At 52.1% G+C, this 23,389-nt stretch overlaps 4 protein-coding genes and 1 pseudogene across 4 annotated transcripts; 3 read left to right on the forward strand and 2 right to left on the reverse strand.

The window, feature by feature from the left end:
- Positions 1-825: 825 nt before the first annotated feature.
- Positions 826-6,181, forward strand: LOC108864838 (uncharacterized). The gene is made up of 2 exons (XM_018641119.1): positions 826-2,277; positions 2,480-6,181. Exons 1-2 carry the CDS (start codon positions 826-828, stop codon positions 6,179-6,181), a joined length of 5,154 nt encoding a protein of 1,717 aa, XP_018496635.1.
- A 3,450-nt stretch (positions 6,182-9,631) lies between these two features.
- Positions 9,632-13,152, reverse strand: ifc (delta4-sphingolipid-FADS-like protein ifc). Its single transcript, XM_003747589.2, has 3 exons — positions 12,728-13,152; positions 10,795-11,032; positions 9,632-10,638 (listed from the first exon to the last, which is right to left on the reverse strand). Exons 2-3 carry the CDS (start codon positions 11,024-11,026, stop codon positions 9,839-9,841), a joined length of 1,032 nt encoding a protein of 343 aa, XP_003747637.1. The 5' UTR covers positions 11,027-11,032; positions 12,728-13,152; the 3' UTR covers positions 9,632-9,838.
- A 2,488-nt stretch (positions 13,153-15,640) lies between these two features.
- LOC100907438 (tyrosine-protein phosphatase non-receptor type 2 pseudogene) lies at positions 15,641-17,221 on the forward strand (annotated as a pseudogene).
- A 2,061-nt stretch (positions 17,222-19,282) lies between these two features.
- Positions 19,283-20,928, reverse strand: LOC100905111 (uncharacterized). The gene is made up of 4 exons (XM_018641172.2): positions 20,786-20,928; positions 19,821-20,670; positions 19,607-19,720; positions 19,283-19,490 (listed from the first exon to the last, which is right to left on the reverse strand). The coding sequence occupies exons 2-4, from the start codon at positions 20,502-20,504 to the stop codon at positions 19,332-19,334; spliced, it is 957 nt and encodes a 318-aa protein (XP_018496688.1). The 5' UTR covers positions 20,505-20,670; positions 20,786-20,928; the 3' UTR covers positions 19,283-19,331.
- Positions 20,929-21,478: 550 nt separating this feature from the next.
- Fsn (F-box synaptic protein) lies at positions 21,479-22,681 on the forward strand. The gene is made up of 4 exons (XM_003747768.1): positions 21,479-21,842; positions 22,053-22,135; positions 22,228-22,374; positions 22,490-22,681. The coding sequence occupies exons 1-4, from the start codon at positions 21,479-21,481 to the stop codon at positions 22,679-22,681; spliced, it is 786 nt and encodes a 261-aa protein (XP_003747816.1).
- The last annotated feature ends 708 nt before the right edge of the window (positions 22,682-23,389 follow it).

The raw sequence follows: 23,389 nt of genomic DNA on the forward strand, positions 1-23,389 counted from the left end.
ACAATACCCTTGGAAATTTCGGCAGGAGTCGGGAAAATGTAATCACTAGGATGGTAGGACCGCCTATGAACTCACATAAGCTTTATTCTTCCTCAAGGTCACTCGAGAACAGTTCGCTATTCCACAGACGGGCACCTCCCCGAGACACTTAGGGAAGGTGGACAAAGGTATGCTGACGTGACCGCTTGGTTGTTGTCGGTCGCGCTCCCAGGCCAGCTCGACAAGAAGCTGGGTCCGCCGTGCGTGATTCTCTGAATTTCGTCAGGGCCCATGCGCAGAATCCTACTCCGACGGCGCGGATGATGGCTCTGCACTACATTAGGTTCCTCTCCTGATGTAGAGGGCCAGAAGTCGCTGCTCAGGTCGAGCTGCGAATTCAGTGTCCTGATTTCCGGATGTACGAGACATCGACCATTCATCTCAGCTGTAAATTATATCGAAAGTTATCTTGTGAGAATTCCAGTCATGTAAATAATCGCGGTCGAATTTCAACGCTCCATTTGCCCTCTCCCTGTCGAACCGCTTGGAGAGCTGTCACAACAATAAATCAGTCGTGCAGAGTTTGTGAGGACGACGTATCGAGTCCTCAGTTTCCTCTCGAAAATGATGCGAACGCCGCCAAAGTCAGGTATTCAATTGTGAAGAAATCTCATGGTGCCGTGGCCCAGGATACAATCGCGTGCCCTGTCGTCGAATGCCTGATTTTTCGGAAAAAAACCTCACGCCGGCCGGTAATCGTCAGGTGCAGCCGTCGGACCGACGACGCGACATCGGGCAGCTGAGGCCCCGCCGGATCAGAAGGTGACGCAATCCGTACGAAAAACAATGACTCGCTCCATCGCCACAATCCGCCGTCTCCGCACGATCGAGGTGAACAGGTTGCGCGAAATCGCCAGTTTTGCCACCGAGACTTTCGAGAAACCTCAGACGGACACCGACGCTCGAGGAATACGCAGCAAGCTCATGGTTGCTCAAGCTCATTTCGACAAGGCATCCGAGTTCGACATCGAAATACTCGACCATCCCGATCTGTCCGAAGATGAGCTCGAGCGCGAAACCAAGAGCTACGAAGAAAATCGCGCTCTCGGTCTACAGTGCATTGCCGATCTCAACGCGTGCCTGCCGTCGACGACCGGTGACGTTAGGCCTAGCAACGTGAGTGCCGCATCCACGAATCTTGGTGCGCCGACCGAGCGGAACGCTCTCGAGGAAGATCCGCTGCCAACCTGCCCGGGTGTTCCGAGTTCTGCTGACGTCACACCGGAGCCATTCGACGGCGACCGACTCCAATATCGCTCGTTCATGGCACAGTTCCGAAACTGGATCGAGCGGAAGAAGAAACTCACGCCGCTCGACAAGCTGGTTGTTCTCCGAAAACATCTGAAAGGCGAAGCGAAAGCTTTGATCGAATCCCTGCAGATCAACGACACGAACTATGACGTAGCCATTAGTCTTCTACAACAAGCCTTCGGTCAAGTGAACATCGAGCGCCAACAAATCATGGCAACACTCTTCAACCTGCCTCGCGTGAAGTCGTCTTCAGACCTGGCTGGTCTCCGAAGTCTCCTCAACATCGTTCAGGCATCGATCCAGAGAATGGACGCCTTGGGAGCACCGCTTGCAGAGTACGCTCTCGCTCTCGAGCCGGCTCTCCATGGTGCGATTCCTTCGAACCTGATCTTTGATTTTTCCGAGTCGTCCAGCAAGGCGGCTCTGCTCACCCCAGCCACGTCATCGACCTCTTCCTCGACATCGAGCTCGAGTGCGCTCTCGAATCAGGCTGCCGATAGCATAAAGGGCCTAATCGACTACCTACGCCGATATGCGAGCCATCGAGAGCAGACGGCCTTGACACTCCAGCGTAACCAGACATCTAGCGATCAGGATCGGAGCTCAACGCAAAGAGCACCATTCCGCAAACACACCTCTTCTAACCCGCGATCCGCATTTTCGACCGTATCTGCTGTCACCAGCTCTCAGAGTGGAAGCCGTCTCTGTTTCTTCTGCAAGCAGCCAAACCATCGACCGTCGAGATGCACCGCAAAACTCGAGCCCAAGGATCGACTTCAGATTCTCGACAAGTTGAGACGATGCCATCGATGCTTTCGTTTCCGTCATGACGACAAGACCAGATGCAAGGGACCCCGAGAAGATTGTACGAAATGCAAGTCGAGCGATCACTATTCGGTCATGCACTGCGAAGACTTGAAGTCTACGGTTTCTGTAGTGTCGACCACCGACGACGAGCGATCGATCCCTGCCGTTCTCCTCCACACGGCAAGCGCTTTCGTCGTCCACGGCTCTCAACGCATTCCAGTCCGACTCTTTCTGGACAGTGGCAGCGCTCTCACTTTCGTTTCGCCGAGACTCATGCATCTCCTTCCCGACTTCAAGCCAATATCTTCGGCTCGACTTGGCCTCACCACGTTTACCTCCAATCACGACCTCGTCTCGAAGCAGTTTAGGTTGTACCATTCAGAGCACTCACGACTCGGCACGGGTGGACGTCAACGCATACGAGTACGACTTCATGGTTGATCCGTCGCCTCGGTGCTCCGAAAAAGATCGCAAAATCATCGATGGCTTCGCGGCGACCCACCGTCTGGCTGGCTCCGCGCTCGCTACGAACACAGCCGGGCCATCGGTCTCGTTGTTGATAGGGAGGGATCAATTCTTCAAGATCGCTCATGTCGGCATCGAGCAGACTCTCGAGGGGGAGCTGGTCGCCCGCGGATCTATACTCGGATGGATAATCGGTGGAACAGCCGAAAGGGCGATCGAGCCGCGGCTGGAGCTGCTGCAGGCCAACGTCCACTGTTGTGTGGCGAGCATTTCGCGCAACGCCGAGGAGCTCGAGAGACTATGGAGTCTCGAGGCAATCGGCATCGAGAAGGAAGATGCTTCTCCTCTGAGCTCCGACGAGCTAAGCGCGACTCGTCAGTTCAAGGACAGCCTGAAGTATGAGAACTCACGATATACGGTCAGCATGCCTCGCAGACCGGGCGTCGAAGAGCTCCGCGACAACCTCGAGCAGGCTCTTGATCGTCTAAACAGCAAGCTGAGGGGGCTCCGCAGCCACCCGGTCACCTACAGCAGGTATCACCAGGAGGTCATGTCATTCGTGGAGCAGGGACACGCGGAGGAAGTCGGAAAGTTTTCGGCCGAGGTCTACCGGCAGGACTCTTCGCTACGCCAAGGCTCCTACTTTATGCCTCACCACAACGTCGTTACCGCTTCGGATAAGGGAGAGAAATGGCGAATTGTATTCGACTGCTCCTCCTCAGCGCGTGGCTGCAGATCTCTCAACTCATATCTGCTCCCTGGCCCCAACCTCAACCCGGACATCGTGGGAGTTCTCTTGAACTTTCGTCTCCACGCTGTCGCGGTTTCCGCGGACATAGCTCGAGCGTATCTCTGCATAAACGTGAGCGAGTCTGATAGGCAATTGTTTCGCTTTCTGTGGCAGGGACCCGAGGACACTCAACCCCGCTGCTACCAGATGAAAAAGGTCACCTGGGGAGCTACCCCTAGTGGCTTCCTTCTTGCCGCCACGCTTCGCGAGCACTTTTTACGTGTCGATCCCGAGTCCACCATGCGCTTGGGGGAATCGTTCTATCACGACGACCTTCTGAGAAGTTTCCCATCGGTTGCTGACGCGAGGATCTTCGCCGACACGATCCAAGACAATCTGCGTTCTGCCGGCATGGAACTTGCGAAATGGAAGACGAATTCCCGCCCACTCGCGGAGCACCTCACTCGTCGAGGGGTTCCGGAAGCTGCGTTGAATCTGGATGCGGGAAAACTCCTCAAAGTTTTGGGAATTTCCTGGCATCCAACGGAAGACTCCTTCCAGTTCGCTCTCGACCATGTCGTGGATCGGGCAAGGGCTACGAGGATTCGAACCAAACGGTCCGTGTTGAGGCTGGTTGCCTCCATCTACGACCCTCTGGGCTGGCTCGCACCATTCCTCATTCGTGGAAAGCTCCTTCTCAGGGCGCTCTGGGCCGCCGATCTCAAATGGGACGATCCTCTCAGCGGCAACTTGACTTCAGATGCGCAGACCTGGACAGAAGAGGTCCCGGCTCTTTCGAAGGTTCGCATCCCACGTTGCATTGGCGTTCGCGGCGTTCCTCCCACCGGTCGTCATCTCCATCTGTTCGGGGATGCGTCACCAATCGCCTACTCTGCTGTGGCCTACATGCAGACCCTTTTCGCGGATGGAACGTGCAAGACTTCAATCATCATGTCCAAGACTCGTGTCGCTCCGCGGCAGCCGCTGAGCCTCCCTCGCCTCGAGCTCATGGCCGCTCTCCTCACAGTTCGATTGCGAAACTACATCGTTGACCAGCTCATGGTTCCGGTTGATCGAGTGACGTTCTACACCGATTCCATGGTAACCTATTATTGGTGTACTGCGTCATCAGCCGGTCGTTGGAAAACCTTCGTGAACAATCGAGTGTCCGAGATCCAGGCTTCATCGACGGCTGATCAATGGCATCATGTCCCCGGTTCGCTCAACATAGCTGATCTTGCCACGAGGGGTGTCTCGGCTGGAGAACTCAGCAGAAACACCACTTGGTGGCGCGGGCCGGAATGGCTGTCTCTCCCGGAGACTGAAAGACCCATTTCGCAACCAGGCCAAGACGACACGCCATCCCTTTCGGCGGTCGACAACGAATTGCGGATGACCAGCGCCGCGATCACCGTACGTCCGGATTGCCAATGCTTGGTCGACATCAAGCGCTACAGCACGCTGGGAGCGGTTGTCCGAACGACCGAGATGATCTTCAGGTCTATACGACGTATGCGCAAACTGCCGCCCATCACCGCATCCTGCTCGCGTCAACAGGCTCTCAACCATCTCATCAAATGGACTCAGCGACAACACTTCCCGCGAGAACTCGAGGCAGCATCGGCCGACGACTTCCCCGCTCGGAACTCCAAGGTGGCTGGTCTCAAGTTGTTCATCGATCAAGACGGTCTTCTCCGCGCGAGGACCCGACTCTACGCCAGCCCGCATTTCACCGACGACGAAAAGACACCCATCGTGATCCCCGGAGAATCACATCTCGCATCCTTGCTCATAGTCGACGAGCACAGGGTCAACGCACATCTGGGTGTATCCACGATCCTCGCAGCATTGCGGCGTCGTTACTGGATAACACGCGGCCGCCAGCGCATCAAGTCGATTCTGGGGAAATGCGTGATTTGTCGCAAACAACACGGTCCGACGCAAAAGGTTATCGAGGCGCCTCTCCCGGAGTCACGTCTGAGTCCTGTCGTGCCCTTCCAGACGAGCGGTCTGGATTTCTGTGGTCCATTCCTCACCCGGCTCGGCTCGGATACTCAGAAGAATTACATCGCTCTCTTCACGTGCTCCACCGTTCGTGCAGTGCACTTAGAGCTCGTGCCCTCGATGACAACCGCGCAAACCCATCTCGCTATCCGCAGGTTCCTGAGTTTGTATCCCGAATGCTCCGCTCTGGTCTCGGACAACGCACGCTCCTTCGTCAAGGCAGCCGCTGATATCAAGCGCCTTTTCAATTCGAAGAGACACCCGGACATACGCGAGCTCCTGTCGAAGCACGGACTGGAATGGAGGTTCATCTGCCCGCGCGCTCCATGGCACGGGGGATTTTGGGAGCGGATGGTTGGGACCGTCAAGGGCGCTTTGAAGCGAACGCTAGGGAGAAGTTTACTCACGTTCGAGGAACTTCGAACGATAATCGCTGAGATCGCCGCCACCGTGAACAACCGTCCGCTCACCTACGTCTCAGGAGATCCCGACGAGCCGACGCCACTGACTCCCTCGCACTTCCTGAGAGGCGCTCCCCTCCGACCGCCGCTTTGCTCGATCACCCCGCTCGACGAGATGAACAAAAATCGCCTGCGCTCCGATCTCCTCAACCGCACCACGTACTACAGAGCGCTCGCGACGCGTTGGCGTCGCGAGTATATTACTCAACTCCGGAGCATCAGCGAAACAGAGCGCGGCGGAAAGCCCGTCATAAGCGTCGGTGACGTCTGTCTTTTGGAGGAAGACAACCGGCCACGGATCGGCTGGCAGCTCGTCAGAGTCCTAGAGCAGAACATCGGCCGCGACGGAGTCGTCAGAACGTACACGGTCAAATTCGCCAACGGCTACGTGACGCGTCGAGCAGCAAGACTGCTCGTCCCCTAGAAGTCGCATAACGCACATCAGCATACCAAGAGAAAGAAGGCGCAAGCTGACTCCCTTCAGAACTCAGCTTGGGTGGACTGTAAATTATATCGAAAGTTATCTTGTGAGAATTCCAGTCATGTAAATAATCGCGGTCGAATTTCAACGCTCCATTTGCCCTCTCCCTGTCGAACCGCTTGGAGAGCTGTCACAACAATAAATCAGTCGTGCAGAGTTTGTGAGGACGACGTATCGAGTCCTCAGTTTCCTCTCGAAAATGATGCGAACGCCGCCAAAGTCAGGTATTCAATTGTGAAGAAATCTCATCAGCATTGGGACGAGGCAGGCTCAATTCGCAAAGCGAGTACTTGGCTCAACGCGTCTCTTCTTACAATTAGCTTCAATTGCAGGAGAACCTGACCGCGAGTTTTGGAGGGTTGGGATTCCTCAGTGGGAGGGGGAGTGAGACGTTGTCGTGAACTTGTTCCGAGTGATCCACAGCGTACTCTCTGATTGATAACCCTAAACAACCAGAACCTCTTATCTCTGCTCTATTTGCAGAGATAGGTGTGCAGGGTAAGCCACCAATCGGGCGCGGTAAATGCATGGCCCTTGCCCGAATGATGGCTGATCGTAAAGTATTGCTCGCAGGTCGAAAGAACAATTTATCTTTTATTTCACATCGAATCGAGCTCCTACATCAAAAACTTGGGTTTCCGAACATGGGTTCCCTTGTGCTATAATGCGCCACACCGGCGAGGTAGCCCCACAGGATGTCAAGAATGGAGAAATACATAGATATCAGATTTTCTATCGAACGCCTGTTCTCCTGGATCTCTCGAAGATCTCTCAGGATATACATATATTCTATCAGTTCGACTGCAACAAGAGGTTCGGTCAACATCAGCATATCCAGCTGAGCAGCCACCTTTAATAATCGTTCTCATCAGGATAACAATACAGAAAGAAAACAATCAGGCTCGATGACTTCACGCTCGATCAATCGAAACATGGAAGCCTCTTCCATCGAGCGCAGAGGGAACACTGAAATGTCCGGACCTCTTCTTAAGGAGAGCTCCGCAACTCGAACGTTTCGCACTTGAGAGCAAAATCTCCGAGATGCCGAGACCTATCAAGACATTTAAGGTACTCGTAATAGATGTTTGAAAAACATCGGTATATTGGTGGACTCGGTGGGCGCATGCATAAATTTGCGCGGGAGTAGCGACGAGGTCCCAGAAACCAGTCTGGAATGCGGAGCTCGTTTTTCGGATTCCGTCGGTTCGGATTCCGGATATCCTCCGCCGGTTATATCCTCCACTCTGACCACCGGCTCGATGCCCACAAAAGCACTTGAAGTGGAGCCTCAATTCACATTCGAGTTACATTTGCACATGTCTTTGGTATGCTTCTAAGATGGCCACCTCGAGATCCCGGGAGACCTCAGCTCTACCCTTGAAGAGGTCGTCGCGGTCGAATGACTTAAGTGGATCTAGGTTGCGTGAGGTTCGGGGTAGATTCGTCTATCACATACACATTCATCTCTGTGTCATCATGAGGCTCTGCGATTTCTGAAGCGGAATCGAGAGTCAGAGGTGAATGTTTCCCCATGGGTCGGGAGTTCGCAGCCGATCGCCCGATTTCGTCAAACCCGCTTGGACTCGGATATCCCGCTTACCAATCACAGATATTCCATACTCGATGGGCGGAATCGACGCAGGACACAACATGAGCGGGGAAGGGTAAACCTTCGGGGGCCGTCCCCGCCGCCTAACTTCTGCGCCGCACCTATGTCTTGACAAGGGTCCTTTCTGTGAGAACCCTCTACCGCACATAAGGCACTCGAATGGCTTCTCTCCTGGGAATCGAAGAGTCTCTGTGGCAAGTATTCGCGGGGGTAGCACGAAGATCATTGAGCCCGGCACTTGCCCCAAACTTCCTTTCAACCAAACACCCCATAGGAACGATTCATCCTGTTTTATGGTCGGGAAACTTCGCGGGGGAGCAAACATTTGATATCCTGATCGTACCTGTGTGCGTTCGGGTATGAATCTCTAGATGACTTCTCCATTTGGCTCTGTAGTTGCATCCATCGTAGATGCAGGCGAATCTTCCAGTGTAAGGACCTGATTTCCGCGGCCGTCCCCGCTTTCTCGGCGGCGAATAGACTGCAAAGGAAGAGTTTTTAAAGCCGCGTCTCCCGATAAATTGGCAAGTAAACCGCACTGAATGTCTCGACTTCTGTATGTATTATACTTGTCGCCCCTACGCCGACTTCGGTCTTGGGAGTTTCATTTCATATCGATTACAGGTTTCAGGATAAGAATACGAAAGGCAGAAGCGAAGAATGGAAATCTGTGTCGTGAGCCTCTCGGCTGTCGCAAGGAGTCACCGCCAGGATATCGAACGATTCCCGCCATTGAAACCGACCGGGACGGCGCGGTGATCATAAGGAACGCCAACTGCGCGCACTCGAAAAGCCGGTCTGCATACGAATACTTTCCCGGGGAGCCCCATCCTTTTATTAAAAGAAAAATTCACAAGCCAGAGCTGAGATACATTGTGCTGATGAACCTTTCGACAGGAGCGGTGCGCTTAGAAGGGCTCCGTATATTGAGCAAGCTTATAAACGTGAATGAGGAATATTCTCGAGAAAGAAAATAAAGCAAGGACCCAGCCCTCGACAAACTCGGCTCTACTCTATGCATTTCCACCGGTCGCCTTCCCCGGGACTTCTTCTGAAAGGAAAAGAGCAGTTACAAAAATTCAGCGCTCACGGCCTGAACTTGTGATGTCGATGGAGAGAAAACACCTCTTCTGGGAGTGAAGAAACTTTTATATATCATTCAATCGATATCCTCGTACGCGCATAATGCTCCTAGTTAACAATCCGCCAGTCTCCATGTACAATACCCAGAGACCACTCATTATGGTTCTCCGCCCATAGAATTGTGACCATAGATTTCAGAGCGGCCATGGCGATCATGCCAAGACATCCGTTCCGAGCTCGCACGCAAAAAGAATAGTCATGTACCCTCCTGAAAATAATCTATCCGGTATGTGACATGGGTTCTTCCAGACTAATCTGTGTGTACCTTTGTATCGAACAGATTTCCGAACCACGTCTGCAGTATCGGGACGGGACTGTCAATCTCAATTTTACGGAAGATGCTCGGCTACGTGATCTGCGTCGAATTCAGAATGTTCACGTTCTTTCTTTTGTGTGAAGTTGAGAGAATCGGAGTCCTCCCGAATAATCACCATCACGTTTCTCTGGAGGCACTACGGAACGGCGAGCAGACCCGGTTTCCAAACCAGAGATTGCCAGAGTCATACACATTCCAGATACTTCAACTCGGGAAACTTCGACGCCAAGCAGGAATTTACCTCAAACGCAGTCACAGGTCATGAGATAGGTGCGGCGAGATGAGAAACTCGCTCCACGAGATTCATCGAGTGGTCGTGCATCTTCCCCCTCGAGGATTCGGCAATGTGGGAGGCGCCGAGGAGCACGCTGAGCCTATCACAAGCATAATTCATCTTCTCTACTATCGAGTACATTTCGTCATTTCTGCGATGTCATCCCTACATCATTTTCCCTCGCGAAATGAGAGATTCTCTCTGAAAGGGTACAGAGGACGCACAAGGAGGTGTCTTGACGTCCGCGCATATCCAGTCTCAACTAGTTATCTTGGATGCATACACCAGCTGTTCGTTCAAACACGCGTCTCCGTTGCAGTTCTTGTCCTGTTTCTTCAGATGCCTCCTCTTGACTCTCGCGTACGGTCCGATTTCCGGATCTGTGATGAAATCCCAGATGACTTTCGTCCAGGACATGTGGTGCGGCAGAGTATCGTAATATTCGGGAGCGATACGCCTCACTTCGGGCAGCCGGCTGAACGGAACGCTGGGAAAATCGTGGTGCTCCATGTGATAGCCGACATTGAACGTCACGTAGTTCAATGGCCCATAGTAGGAGTAGGTCTCGTGTCCTTTGAGGAACATGTAATGCTCGGAAATGAAATGCCCGGCGACGGGATGGGGTCCCATGGCCAACAGCGAGCCCAAGATAATGTAGATGAAGAGGACCTTCCCACCACAGAAATGGAATATGAGCAAATCGAACACGAGCTGAACACAGAGGTTGATGTACTCCAAATACGAGGGCGACTTCGGATACACTACGAGAGGTCGAATCGCATAGAAACAGCTCTGGAAGCAAATCCAGATCGCTTTGCTGAAGGTCCGGTTGAAAAGTCTCGCCTCGATCTCCGTGGGGATGTCGGTGTCGAGCCGTTCGTCTCCCTGGTACCTGTGATGTTCTAAATGATATTTCCGGAACGAAATCGACATTGGAATACCGATTGGTAGGTTGGCGAACATCCCGAACAATCGATTGGGCAACGCTGATGTCTGTCCGAAGGCCTGATTATGAGCTGTCTCGTGGACTGCCAACATTAGCGCATGGTTTATGACTCCTGAGAAGATAACAAACAATCCTTTAGTCAGCGGACGATCCCCGAGACTGGTCCGAGCCGGAATTGATACCTCGCCGCAAGTAAATCACAGAGGAAATAACCAAGGTGCCGTGTCAGTTCTGAAATTCGACTTGGGTCATGGTTTTGCAGTCTCACCTCCGAACAGATAGCCGAGCAGGAGGCATGTCTGCCAGCTCGCATTCGCCAGCAGAACACACATCAACACTTGGATGAGTACGAGGCCGGAAACTATCCATTTGAAACGGGCATCGTGATGCATCAATTTTTTGATCTCAGGGTACTTCTTGAGGATTTCCTTTCGCCGGGTCGCGTGCGGCTCGTCTGTGTAAGTCCATTCGAAGTCGTTTCGGGAAACCCGTTGGCCCATGATTGTCTGGAAGTTTATGGCAAAACCATCCCGTTAATCGAAACTTTAGCTCCGAAAAGCGCTCTCCTCCCGGCTCAAGAATGTAATCCGATATGGCTTCATCCGGTAGCTGATGCGCTGTGCCTCCCCCTCTTCGAGGAGTAGAAATTATGCGACCATGATCACTTGATTGTATGAGAATACTGGAACCTAGGCCACGCTGCATTATGCGGCATCCGACTGGGAGTACTCCATCAGGAAGCGTGGAGCAGAGCTTCACTCCACGGGGTATTCCCGGCTGCGATGAGATATCAGGAAAAATAGTGTGACGAATCAGCCTCCGATCAATGTCCCGATACTTCAAGGCGGTGAATTGCTCTCATTGATAGTCCACGACATCCAATTCAATGGAGCTCAGTCAATTGTTTCGAAATCTTTGCCCTCGGAGGCTCTCGGACCAGGCTGAAGCGAGATCAATTAGCACGACCATCGGAATCGATAATGAATTTTTGGTGCCGCGGTGAGAGGGGTTCCTCCCGTGACCCCTTCGGAATTCCGCGATCAGGCGGATGACTAAGCCGTCCATTCGAGCAACTCGAGACCTACGTCAGTCATTCACGGTACTAATGGAATATTCGGTCCACGGAATTTAAGCCACTCGTTTCTGGCGGTTGCTCCCTGCGTAGCCCAAAAAGATTATGGGATCCTGAGACCAGTAAAAAAAATTCTAAACAAACGAGCAGACCAAACCTCGAGAGCTCCCAGAGAAGATTACGGCCAAAGCATTCGGACAATAATTCGAGTCGCGTTTTGGAAGGCCAAAACGTCGAGTCCAGCGATCCCGCAGCCACGCTCGATAAGGGACATCGCATATCGGAGAGATCTTCGAGCGAAAAATTTGGAAAGCTCTGATTCTGACTACGGCTGTCACACGGTCTATGTAGAGACACGGGAGCATAGCCCGGTCGGCGGAAGCTGTCTCTCGCATATGAGCATGCGCAAACCCACTAGCTCGAGCCGAGAATATATTTTCTAAAATATTCAATCCGATGGAACATTCAAGGCACTAATCGAGCGACTCCGCCTGTGTACGGGCGAATAGTGGTCCAGCACGGCTGTCGTGTTGGCCGGCGATCGATAGAGCCATACTCGCGACGGCAGCAGTTCAATCTCGACTCCTAGAGATTCAGCAGCAGAAAAGCTCTTCAATTCGATGGATCATTGAAAATGACGGAGCACTCGTTAAAAATTACTTCGGGATTTCCCCTTCGCATCTACTGAGAGACAGTGGGACAGTAGACCTGGGGATTGCTCCCGGCGTCCTCTAGAGATTTCGCTCCGAGCAAGCACGTCGAAAAAAACGTCAGCGGATAGTTTCTTATTTTGACGAGAATTCGCTCTTCGCCGAGCCGGACCTCAGTCTCCGATGGCGCAGCCTTCTTCGCTTCCATGGCTGCTGCCATGGAGAGAGTGAAGTTCGCCGTCCGATGGGCGAATACGAGAACGAAAAGAAGTCCTGCCACGAGAGAAGAGCCCCAGCACCGGTGAGGCAGCCTTCCAAGCGGCTGACCAATTCAACTCCGCTGGCGTCAGACCGCTTCTCACAGAATATCACTCGGGTTCTTCCCGTGGAAATTGTACCGAGCTACGGAGGTTCAAGCGTAAACACGTCCCGCATGCGAAAGGAGTGTTTTCTGAAAGCTTGATACACAGCGTACATACCTTAGATTGTCAGCGAAGCGTTGACATCGGTGGCTATCCCGTTCTTTGTGGAGGAGACTCGAGATGACCGCCTCGCAGCTCACCCTTTCGATTCCTCTCCGTGATCCTATTCGCCTGCTCGCTCACTTTCCCGCTCACTGGCCGCAGCTCTCACTCGAACACTTCGATAGCGAACTCGAACGGAAGATAAGAACACTATCTTATCCTCGCTGAGATCACCCACGATCCGACAGGATCCGTTCTTTCCGTATTCGCCGATGCACGAACCGGTCAACGGCAGTGGATTCGTGAGCGAGAGTGGATTCCTGTCGAACTTCGGAAGACAGTGCACCACGACTCGATGATCGACTGTCAGTCACTTCATTACAGTATTCGAGCGGCTACCAGGTTATCCACCTGTTCGCGAATGCCTGCGCCGCGTGAGCGCGTTCAGAGACGCTGTCTGAAGGTGTGGAAAGGCAATCGCGAGTGTGCTGCCGCCGCAAGGGAAGCCTGTTGGCAGCGGCTCAGCATATAGACGGTCCCCGTGTCGTTTTGCTTTCGCTGTGTCGTCGTCGTCGCCGCCGCCGCTGCCGCCTTTCGCTACTGTGGGTACTGTGGTGAGGAGACGTTGGTTCGCGCGCTAAGGACTGACCGTTCCTCACGCAGAGTAAATAAAAGAAATCGGAATGATGAGGAAGATCACCATCGGGCGGCGCTAGGCGCGTTGCGGATTCCTCGCCCACGGAGCCTTTGAAAGATTTCTCTGAATGATGAATGGATGAGTTCCTCACCGTCCTGAGTCCGATTCGTGAGTCCTACCTCGATCTCCTCCTCCTCAGCAATGGTCCGGCTTCCGAGGCGCATCCTCTTGGAGGACTCAGCCGCGCAAATTCGAACTCCAAACGAAGTCGCTCGTTGCGTCGATACTCATCGGCTGATTCAGGGATTCCGGGATCGATTCGCTTCCTTTCCGGATCTTGCGGTCTGAGGGACTATATCAGGTTCTTGTGACGATTGGTTGTTTTCCGATTGTGTCCAAAACTTTATCTGATCCTTCAGTGATCCTTAGACTATTCCTTGTCTCCATCAGTGCTAATTTTGGTTCTTAATCCTCGTATCCCTTGTTCGCTACTGATCACGAGCTCAGTAGGCCTTTCCCCGACTGGCCTGGGGAAAACTAATTCACTCATCGATTATTATCTGACTTCGTATATCATGATATCGAATCAAAGCCCTCTCTAGCTCTCGAAAAGCTACTCATAAAGCGAAGAATGGAAACGCATTTGCGAACGCTACCCTGAGCACGTTGTGCAGTTTGAACCTGGTACCAGATTCGATCCTGCAAAGAACGTAGTACACCTTCATTCCGCTGACGAAACTCACCTCCCTTCCATTTTCTTCCGGAGAGACTCTATGAAGCTTCTATTCATTCTCTGTCAGAGCCTTCGCTGACGTGTCATGGGAAATCGAGCATCTCCGGAATTGTCCTCGATCCGATATTGTAGAGCTAGGGCCGAGAAAGTGATCTCGAAAGATGCGTCGAGGAGTACACCTCAGCTTCTGTTTCCCCCGCGGCGTCGGCGTCTCGCTTACTCATCAATCATCAGTCTACGGCCACATCGGCATATATCAGCTCACTGACGAACCGAATCAGCTTCCCCGATGTTTTTCTCAAACGACTCGGAGCATCTTACCCTTCAGTGCTAGAATAGCTTTGGGAGGGATAGAAGAGTTACGTAGGGAGCGCTGCGACATGACTCGAGATACTCAAGAGTCGGCTCCCGAACCTCCGCTCAGCAATATCTTGTGTATCCCTCCAGGGCCCTTCGGCGTAGAGATGGTATCGGCTCACCTGAAGAGAGGATGACCCCAATGGAGCCTTCTTGCCTTCGGCTCCAGAAGGGACGCAACTCCCTCCCCTTTCGCGCTCCTCTAGTTCGGCTCTGAGGATTCCTTGCACCCGATCGAAATGCCTGCCTCCCGATCGATTCAGAACCGACTCTCTCATCTACTAGGAATGGTTTCATGAGCGAAAACGCCATGGTTGGTGGAGTGGCGGATACAAGAATTCCCAGGTGGGGGGGGGTGACCTGGCTCGGGTCTTCACATGGGGCTGAAGTCCAATATGCCAATTCGCTCCTACACCCTAGCATCACCGAGGCATCTATCGGGAAGGAGCCTTAGCCCCCATAGCTTTCTCTCTTTCTTCGAACGCCACTGATCTCGACTTCCGTGGTCGAGAAGGAATCTGACGATTTCAGTGATCGATAATTCCTGATCCTCGCTATCATCGCTTTCGGGAAGCCGGAGAGTCCCCCGGATGCCTGAACCCCTTGCGAGAGGAGGCGTTTTCTGTTCACAGAACCCACAGATCTTAGGGACTCCCGAGTCTACCGAAAATAGCGGCGATTACAGCAATCAGGCCTTATTTCGAAGGCTCACTCCAAAATCTGGGGATTCGCGATCTATCAGGTTTTCTCCGATTTCCTCGATAGTCGACGTGGATAGTACGAAAGGTATCGTGATAGAAATCGTAGGGAATCGCGAGCGCTACTGGAAATTATCTATCACTGTCCCCTACAATCCGGCTTTGATTTGAAAAAATGCGAAAGGGACGGGAATTCGCATACTCTGCCCGTATCCACCAAAGATCATCGTCGTCATCATCAGGATTGTTATTGTTATCGGGATTGTAAAGCTGAGTCCGTCTGCAATCTCACTTCACTCCGCTAGCATCTGGAATGATCATTTGCCGTCTTCCGTCGCGCGTTCCTCCTGTTCCTCGGGAACGTGTGCTGAAGATACCGTAGCTGCCGTACCGCTAGGAGCGCCGTACCTCCGTACCACACAGTTGCATGTCTGCCTGGCTGAGTACTTGGCTGGCTGGTTGATCGTAGTTGGTTGGTGGTCTCCTCATTCAGAGAGAGTTTGATGGCTATAGATTTCGGACGAAAGGCTCTGTCGAAGCTTTCGGGCTTCCTTTCGTCGGCGAAGATCAGCCGGTGCGCCTCGCCGCCTCTGCGTGAGAACGGAATGGAAGCCGAATTCGACGAAATCGAACAAAACCAGGATTGGACTCGCATTTATTGTGCCCTCAGAAGTAAGTCGGATGTGCAAAACCTCAGTTTCCGTACCGCAAGGAAACCGGAGAACCGTAAGCTCAACCGTTACACCGATGTCCTACCATTCGACCACAGCCGTGTAATTCTCACGCGCGGCGACATCGACTACATCAATGCGAACACGGTGACCTATGAACGAGCGAAGCGAGCCTACGTCCTAACTCAGGGACCTCTCGAAGATACAGTAGGACATTTTTGGTTGATGGTCTGGGAGCAGAAGGTTCCATCGATCGTCATGTTGAACAAAATCATAGAGAAGCAGCGGATAAAGTGCCATAAGTACTGGCCCGACGCCGAAGACCCGCTCGACATCCCCGACCTGCAGCTTAATGTGCAGCTACTTAGCGAAGAAGAAACCGACAGCTATATCCGACGAGTGATGAAAGTGACCGACACCAAAACAAACGACAGTCGAGAGCTCGTGCAGTTCCAATACACCGAGTGGCCGGATTTCGGCATTCCGCAGTACCCGGACGACTTTCTGGAGTTTCTCGATCGGGTGCGCGGTTCGGGTCTGCTTTCCAACGAAACGGGGCCCCCGGTGATTCATTGCTCGGCGGGAATCGGTCGGTCGGGAACATTTTGTTTAGTTGACGTCATCCTGAAAATGTTAGAAGATGGCACTGTTAAAGATAATGGGGATATCGACGTGCAGGAAATTTTGCTCGAACTTCGGAAGAGTCGAATCGGTCTCATCCAAACGCCGGATCAGCTTAAGTTCGCGTACCTTGTGTTAATCGAAGCAGTGAAACGACTGAAGGAAGGCACAACTTCCACGGCGGGATCCCCGCCCCGAGCAGCTGCGGTAGCAGCAGGACAGGCCGCCACTGGTTCAGCATCGAAATTGTCACCGTCGACGGGCACGTCGAGAACGGAACAGAAATCGAGTGAAACAGCCGATCAGGACTCGGGTCTCCAGATGGAAACGGAAAATTCCCTCGAAGACGACGACGAGGACGAGGAGGAGCAGCGGAACGACGATGCGTGCCGAAACACGAATGGGATCGTCGATACAGCTATCGAAGAAGAGAAAAGCAACGATGAAGACGATGACGAAGATGAGGATGTCGAACGGGTTGTCCTCAGAATGAATGCCGGTAATCAAGCCGGATCGGAATCAGCCCGTGTCAGCCCACAGCAGGCGAACAAGAGCACCAACACCAACGGTCCTGAACTTGACGCGGAAACGACGCAGGATGGAGCTGGAGATCAGAAGGACGAGGAGTTGCAGACTGAAGCCGAGGAGGAGCCTCTCGATGAAGACGATCGAAGCGAAGGTGAAGACGAAGGATCCTCGCCGCAAAAACGGGCACACCACCGCCTCAGCCTGAACAACTCGGACTTGAAAGAGGAGCCGACCCTGAAGAGGAACAAGAGCCAGGACGAGTAGTGTGAGTGGCTACGAGCAGCCGTCAGTGTAATACCATGCGGACTGGGCAGTTGTTTCATTAACTGACATCGACCAATACAACAACACGCGCACACGTATACGTTCATCAGAAACAGACAGAATCAGACATGGATACACACAGAAGAGCGAGGCTTTCTCAACGGGAAATACATTTCTAAGGAAACCTTTGTCTCTGCTCTCTGGGAACCCGTCGACAGAATGATACCAAAAAATATGATAGAACAAGCACACACAATTGTCTCTGCCTTCGGGGAAATCCTGAATTGAAGAGGCGCATCTCTCAGAACATTCGACGATTTCCCCCGACACGTATCGATCACGAAGACCTTCTGATAGATAAGCGACCATATGAGCCTCGGAATATCTACGGATCATTGACTCAGGGAGATGCATTCCACCGGTCTCCAAGCTTTACCATCTTCGTGATAGCTCGACACACCGATGCTGCCTATCCCCATGGGAATATATCCCTTATGGCTGGCCTATATTAGAAAATTTCTCGAAAACTGATTCAGGAATCGGCTAACATCAGGATGGACGTTCTATACGTACTTTGCGACGACGAAACCGGGGGAAATACAACACTTTTGGAGAGGAGCCCGTCGCGGGCAAACAATCCTTGTGGATCGGGCGGATTGGAGCGTCGGGGGCGGAGGAACCGAGGGGGCAAAGTTAAATAAGCTGAAATGACTGCACAGTCACTGAGGCAGAAGAGATAGGATTTAGCAGGTGGATATTTTCGTTGCGGGATTCTCCCCTGTGAAGCTTTGGGGTTGTGTTGAGAACCTGCTGGAAAAACGAAGGATACAATTCGCATCATCCGCCGGAGACCGCCGTTTCGTCTGATCACCGTACCGTAGAGCTAGCAATCTTCCCGAAGGAATTTCTGAGAGAGGTGCAGAACTCGTGGGGTGGCAGATCGCTGCTGCCGCGGGATCGTCTGTTCTGGACTCGTCGCAAAAATGTTTCAACTGTGTATATAGTGGTCACACAAATATGAGAATCCATGACGAAGCGATGCATGGAGAGTACGATTACATGTAGATACATCCAATCTCTACAAGTCTTTTGTCATTTGCCCCCGATGAATCGACTTCTGAGTCATGGATCATCATCGTCGAATCCATCGGTGAGCATTTCTTTTGTTCATAAGATAAAGATCTTACACTCTCAATCCTCCTACGTCTTGGAGTCAGCACTCGACATTGTTTCTAGCTTGTTGTTCGGTTGGGATCCCTTCTTGCCCATAAATTCGTCATTATCATAAGAGGTATCCATTGCGTTATTATCAAGTGATGATGTAGCGAATCGATATGAGAGAGAGCTGACGATGGCGATCGACGGAGCTTCTTGGACGATCCGCCTACTGTTGTCAGACCCAATGGTGTTTTTTTTTACCAAAATAAATGCGGGCCGAGCTGATGCCGACTCAGCTGGCTGACGATCGGAAGACGAAAAATGTTGCGATTTAATTCCCGAGTCGCCTAGATTGAGACGATCTCGCTTGAGAATGCCGATCAGGAAGCCAGCACCCGGGACACCGCACTCAACACAGGATGCTCCGAGAGGTAAAGTCACCTCTCACCGGCCCGGGAGAGTGTAGCTCAGTTCCCACGACGAGCAGTGTGCTAAGGTCTCCCCACTAGGGAGGATCTTTTTCAAAATATTGGGGAAGCAACTCTGCTCCCGATTACGACCTCACAGAAAGCTCCTCCTCAGAGTGTTGACCCTTCTTGCCCTTTTCCGGAGCCGAGCTCTTCAGCGGAGGCGATCTTCAAGATGCTGCTTTGTCATGTATCTCGTGACTCATCACTCTCAAGTCCTCCCACTTGATGTCTCTCAGATTCTGATTCTTTCCCCCGAGTAGGTAATTGAAAAACCCATCATCACATCTGGGTTGTCTCCCGATCTCCACTTACGAAGCCCCCTCCGGAGGTCGAAGCCCAGATCCGTGAAGCTTTGAGGTCGGAGGAGTCAACTCTGTCGAAGAGCTGCGCCGTCAGAACTGTGTAACTTGGAAGAGTCTCGAAACTACGATGGACGATCGTCGATGAATTTATTTGAAAAACTGAACGAACATTTACAAGACTCAAGATATCGTGATCTGCTCCTGCTCGTTGAGCGCGGCATCGCAGTCGATCTCTATTTGACCGGCATCCATAATCACGGCCGATTCTGCGACATGGGGTATATCATCGAGAACGGGAACCACTGTCAGAGCTGACGGTTGATCATAAGTGTGCAGTATCTGCGAAGGAACATTTCTTGATCAGGAGCTGATGGGGACCGAGGATATTCGGTCGGAAAAGGAAAGACGATAGCGATGACACCACTGCCCTAACAGAGCTCGGAGCAGAATCGTACCTGTTTGAGATGAAGAAGTTTCATTTCCACTTGAGCGAGATGATCCGACGGTGGATTTTCAGCAGCGAGATCGACTCGGAGCTCGTCTGTCAGCTGGATTACTTGTTGCGCCGTCTGGAGGGAAGCCAAGGGAAGGGTTCACTCGGAATGCTGCGAGCGATACGTGGGACTCGAGACATAAAGATTGCTGAGATTCTGAGGCTTCTCAACTCACTTGAAACATTTCGGAAAGCGACGCTGACTGCGGCATCATGACGGCTTCCTCGTCCTCGACAAGTTCTCTTTGCGGAAGAGGAGCGGTCAGATGATTGTGGTGCGAGGATCCCAATACTTCAACTTTGCCCTTACCGTCAACTCGAGGAACTTTCACGAGAAGATGAGCGGCGCACTGCCGTTTAACGCGCAGGCTCTTATGGGGATCGCAGCGTTTCGGTTGCGCCTCGAAGACGCACGTATACAAACGAGTCCGATATTTGGAATTACTCTGCGTCGTGCAAAGAACGAAATCTGAGGAGTTCTCGTACTGAAACTGCTGCAGCCAAACATCGAAATCGCTCTCTGTCTCGAACTGGGCGGAAACCAGTTTTACATCGACATTGTGGGTGAAATGCAGATGCTCCAAGAGCAATCCTTTCGATTCACAGGTAAAGTCGCAATTCGGCTCGGGACATTCTTCGACGAGTAGCGAGCAGAAAATGCCGTGTACGAGCCACTTGTGTGTATTGAGTTCCGTTTGTCGAGGAAAGTTACTCGGACACTGTTGACATTGATGTCGCCGAAGCCTCTTATTCTGCTCGTACATGTGCGACGACATTCCGTTGTCTCCGCCAGGAACGTCTTCGGACTCGATGACTTCGAAGGCTTCGACTGTACCATCATCACGTATGTCTTCCATCATGCTCCCGAGCCCCACTGAAGGCTTCAGTTATCGACACCCTGGACACGAGCGCTCAGTGAATTCATTCCGTGATCGGGAACGACAGCCTCTCCATGAGATCATCAACTTTGTTCAGGAGGGTATCAATGATTTCACTGGCTATGAAAAGATGGGTTTCATCTAGGTCCTACAAAAAAAAAAGAGAACAACATCAGAGCGCGCTCTCCCGGAATGTGATGGGAATAAATGAGTCGCCCTTTTCCAAACACAGGAACTGCTACGAGGATCGATTTGGAATCTACCTGAATAATGAACGTTTGTCCGAGAGCTTTGGTTTCGTCCAGATGATTCAGGAACTCCTTCATCGCAGCATCGCATTCGACGAGGATGCCCTTCACAACATTAACCATTGACGAAACTTCAATCAAACTCTCGAACAAAGAATGGCTACAGGATTCGTACGTCTGGGGCTGCTGTTAGGACTTCCTGCGGGCGATGAGCCCCGAGAGAATCTCCTGAGATCGTTCGAGATCCAAGGGTAGCGATCTTTTGCAGTCGGCGTCTGATGATCGTACTTCGTACCCGACCCGGTGTTCACACACTCTATTATGGAGCACCCCAAGGTTTACATTGATCGATGCATTCTTCGTCGTCTGCAATGAGCGGGCGGTTGGGATGGAAATCCGTAACAGCACATTCTCCCGCATCAACAGAATTCGCTTCTCCTCCCTATAAATCAGTTATTCTTGCACAGGTCTGCGATGGGTTTGACTGATTCTTGAAGTTCTTGGATCTCTCCACCATACGTACAACCGTACGGAGATCCCATTGTGCAACGGTACAGCCATACGGTCGCGAGTATATCGGGTCTTAATGTCAACAAAATGCATTCATCGCAATCCGAGATCGTTGAGCGCGACTCCCTCCTCGACAACAAACAGGGGACTAGAGCCGGTCGCACCGTCGGGTGGGCGCAGATCGGTGCCAGCCCCGGAATGGCGCCCCCAGCGAGGGCCGCGAGCCTCGCGGCGCTTCCTCGATCGATTCTAGAGTACATATTCACATTTCTTGACTTCAACTCTTTGAGGAACTGCGCACTGGTGTGTCGTCGCTTCCACGTCCTGTTGTCCGATGAAAATGGTGAAGTGTGGAGACTCCAGTGCGCGCGGCGACTCGCCCCCGACGCCCTGCAATCCGAACTTCTGTCAGATGCCCCAACGTACAAAGCCAAATTACGGGGTCTCTATCATGCGTGGGACCCTGCAGAATGCTCTCGGAACGTCTACGTCAAAGCGAATGGGTTCACCATTCATCGGAATCCTGTAGCACAATCGACCGATGCCGCCAAAGGCAAGATAGGTAAGGGAGCACGTACCCTCGAGTCTTTGTATGGACTGTAGTACGCTGAGGGTCCCAAGGAGGACCGTAATCGGATAATTCTCCCTCTTCCCACAAAACCGCATCCTGGGGCCGACATACACATAAAAATTCGTGTCCGAGCATCTCTGACCAAGAAATCGAGAAAGGTGGGGAATGCGAAATCCCTAAAAAGGCTCGTCTTATTTCAAGGTTTTCGGAGCGGTCGCCACTGCTGGGAGGTCTGGTGGGAAGGCCCTCTGGGCACGGTGGCTGTCATAGGAGTTTCGACGAAGGTGAGCTCTTCGAACTTCCGATCGGAGACATACGGGAGACTCCGAGAGCAGGTATCTTTATCGACCAAAGTCTCAGCGTATCCTTTTCTTAGGAAGCCCCGGTTCACTGTCAGGGATACGTCGCGCTCATGGGTTCGAATGCAGAATCATGGGGTTGGAACCTCGTTGATAATGTGCTGCTCCATAATGGTGACTGCCACGGTACCTATCCGCATCTCAACAATCCACAAAAGTATCAGGTGAGATGATACATCGGGACTTCCGAAATAAAGCCGGACACTGAATCGCCTCGATCTCATCGATATCTTGAAATAACCGTCTCACACGATCTGAGAGATTCTTGCATCCATCTAGGTTGGCGAACGCATCCGCGTCATCTTGGATTGCGAAGACCAGACCCTATCCTTCGAGAGACAAAACGCCGAGTTCTTGGGGGTCGCGTTCCGGAAACTTCCTGAGGGCACAAAACTCTATCCTGCTGTATCGGCGGTTTATGGGAACACTGAAGTGTCCATGGTCTATCTCGGTCAACCTTTGGACGGCTAGATCGGTTTGATATGGCCCCGCCAAGGGCTCTAATCGGCACTGTATATTCTTGGGCACGTACAAGGTACGACGAAAATATCGCGGGAGATTCAATACTCTCACCTAAAATACCGAAGCCTTCCGAAGATGCCTTTTTCGAGACTCTATCGCGCCTCGCACATTGGAGTATTGGGTCTCCTCACCGACCTATGGGCTCTCAGGAGGGAGCAGAAATCTCAGACGTTTCCTGGAGTGTTTGGGGAATCTCCGCCTTGCAGTGATTTACAAGCGGCTTGCGATGAGGGTCCTTTCCGAAGATCTCACTACGACGTTATACTCAAGTAGGCCAATTCATTCTAGTCAAAACTTTCCGCCTTCATATCTCGGATCAACATCCTGCAAATTAGAGTATTTTTTCGTCCGCCAATATCTCATACAGCGCGCTGGACGTGCTGCTCCCATATTTATTTATAGTTGAGATTATTATAGTTCCGTTGTGGAATCAGACAGCCAGTGACAGGAGGCAAGCCTGAACATTTGTGAAAGAATCTTCGCGGGAATCAGAGAGCCCTTCCACACATCATATCTAGTCTTCTTCGAGAACATGTGTCATCCATGATTTTTGAGATGAATAAAACGATCCCGTGGAATCCAGCAGGAGAGGCTCAATTAGCTTTGTCGAAGGCTCACTTCGAGCCTGGTCGAGGCTTGAGATACAGAATTTACGAG

Source organism: Galendromus occidentalis, unplaced genomic scaffold (genome assembly GCF_000255335.2).
Source record: "Galendromus occidentalis unplaced genomic scaffold, Mocc_1.1 scf7180000077524, whole genome shotgun sequence".
Taxonomy (NCBI): Eukaryota; Metazoa; Arthropoda; class Arachnida; order Mesostigmata; family Phytoseiidae; genus Galendromus; species Galendromus occidentalis.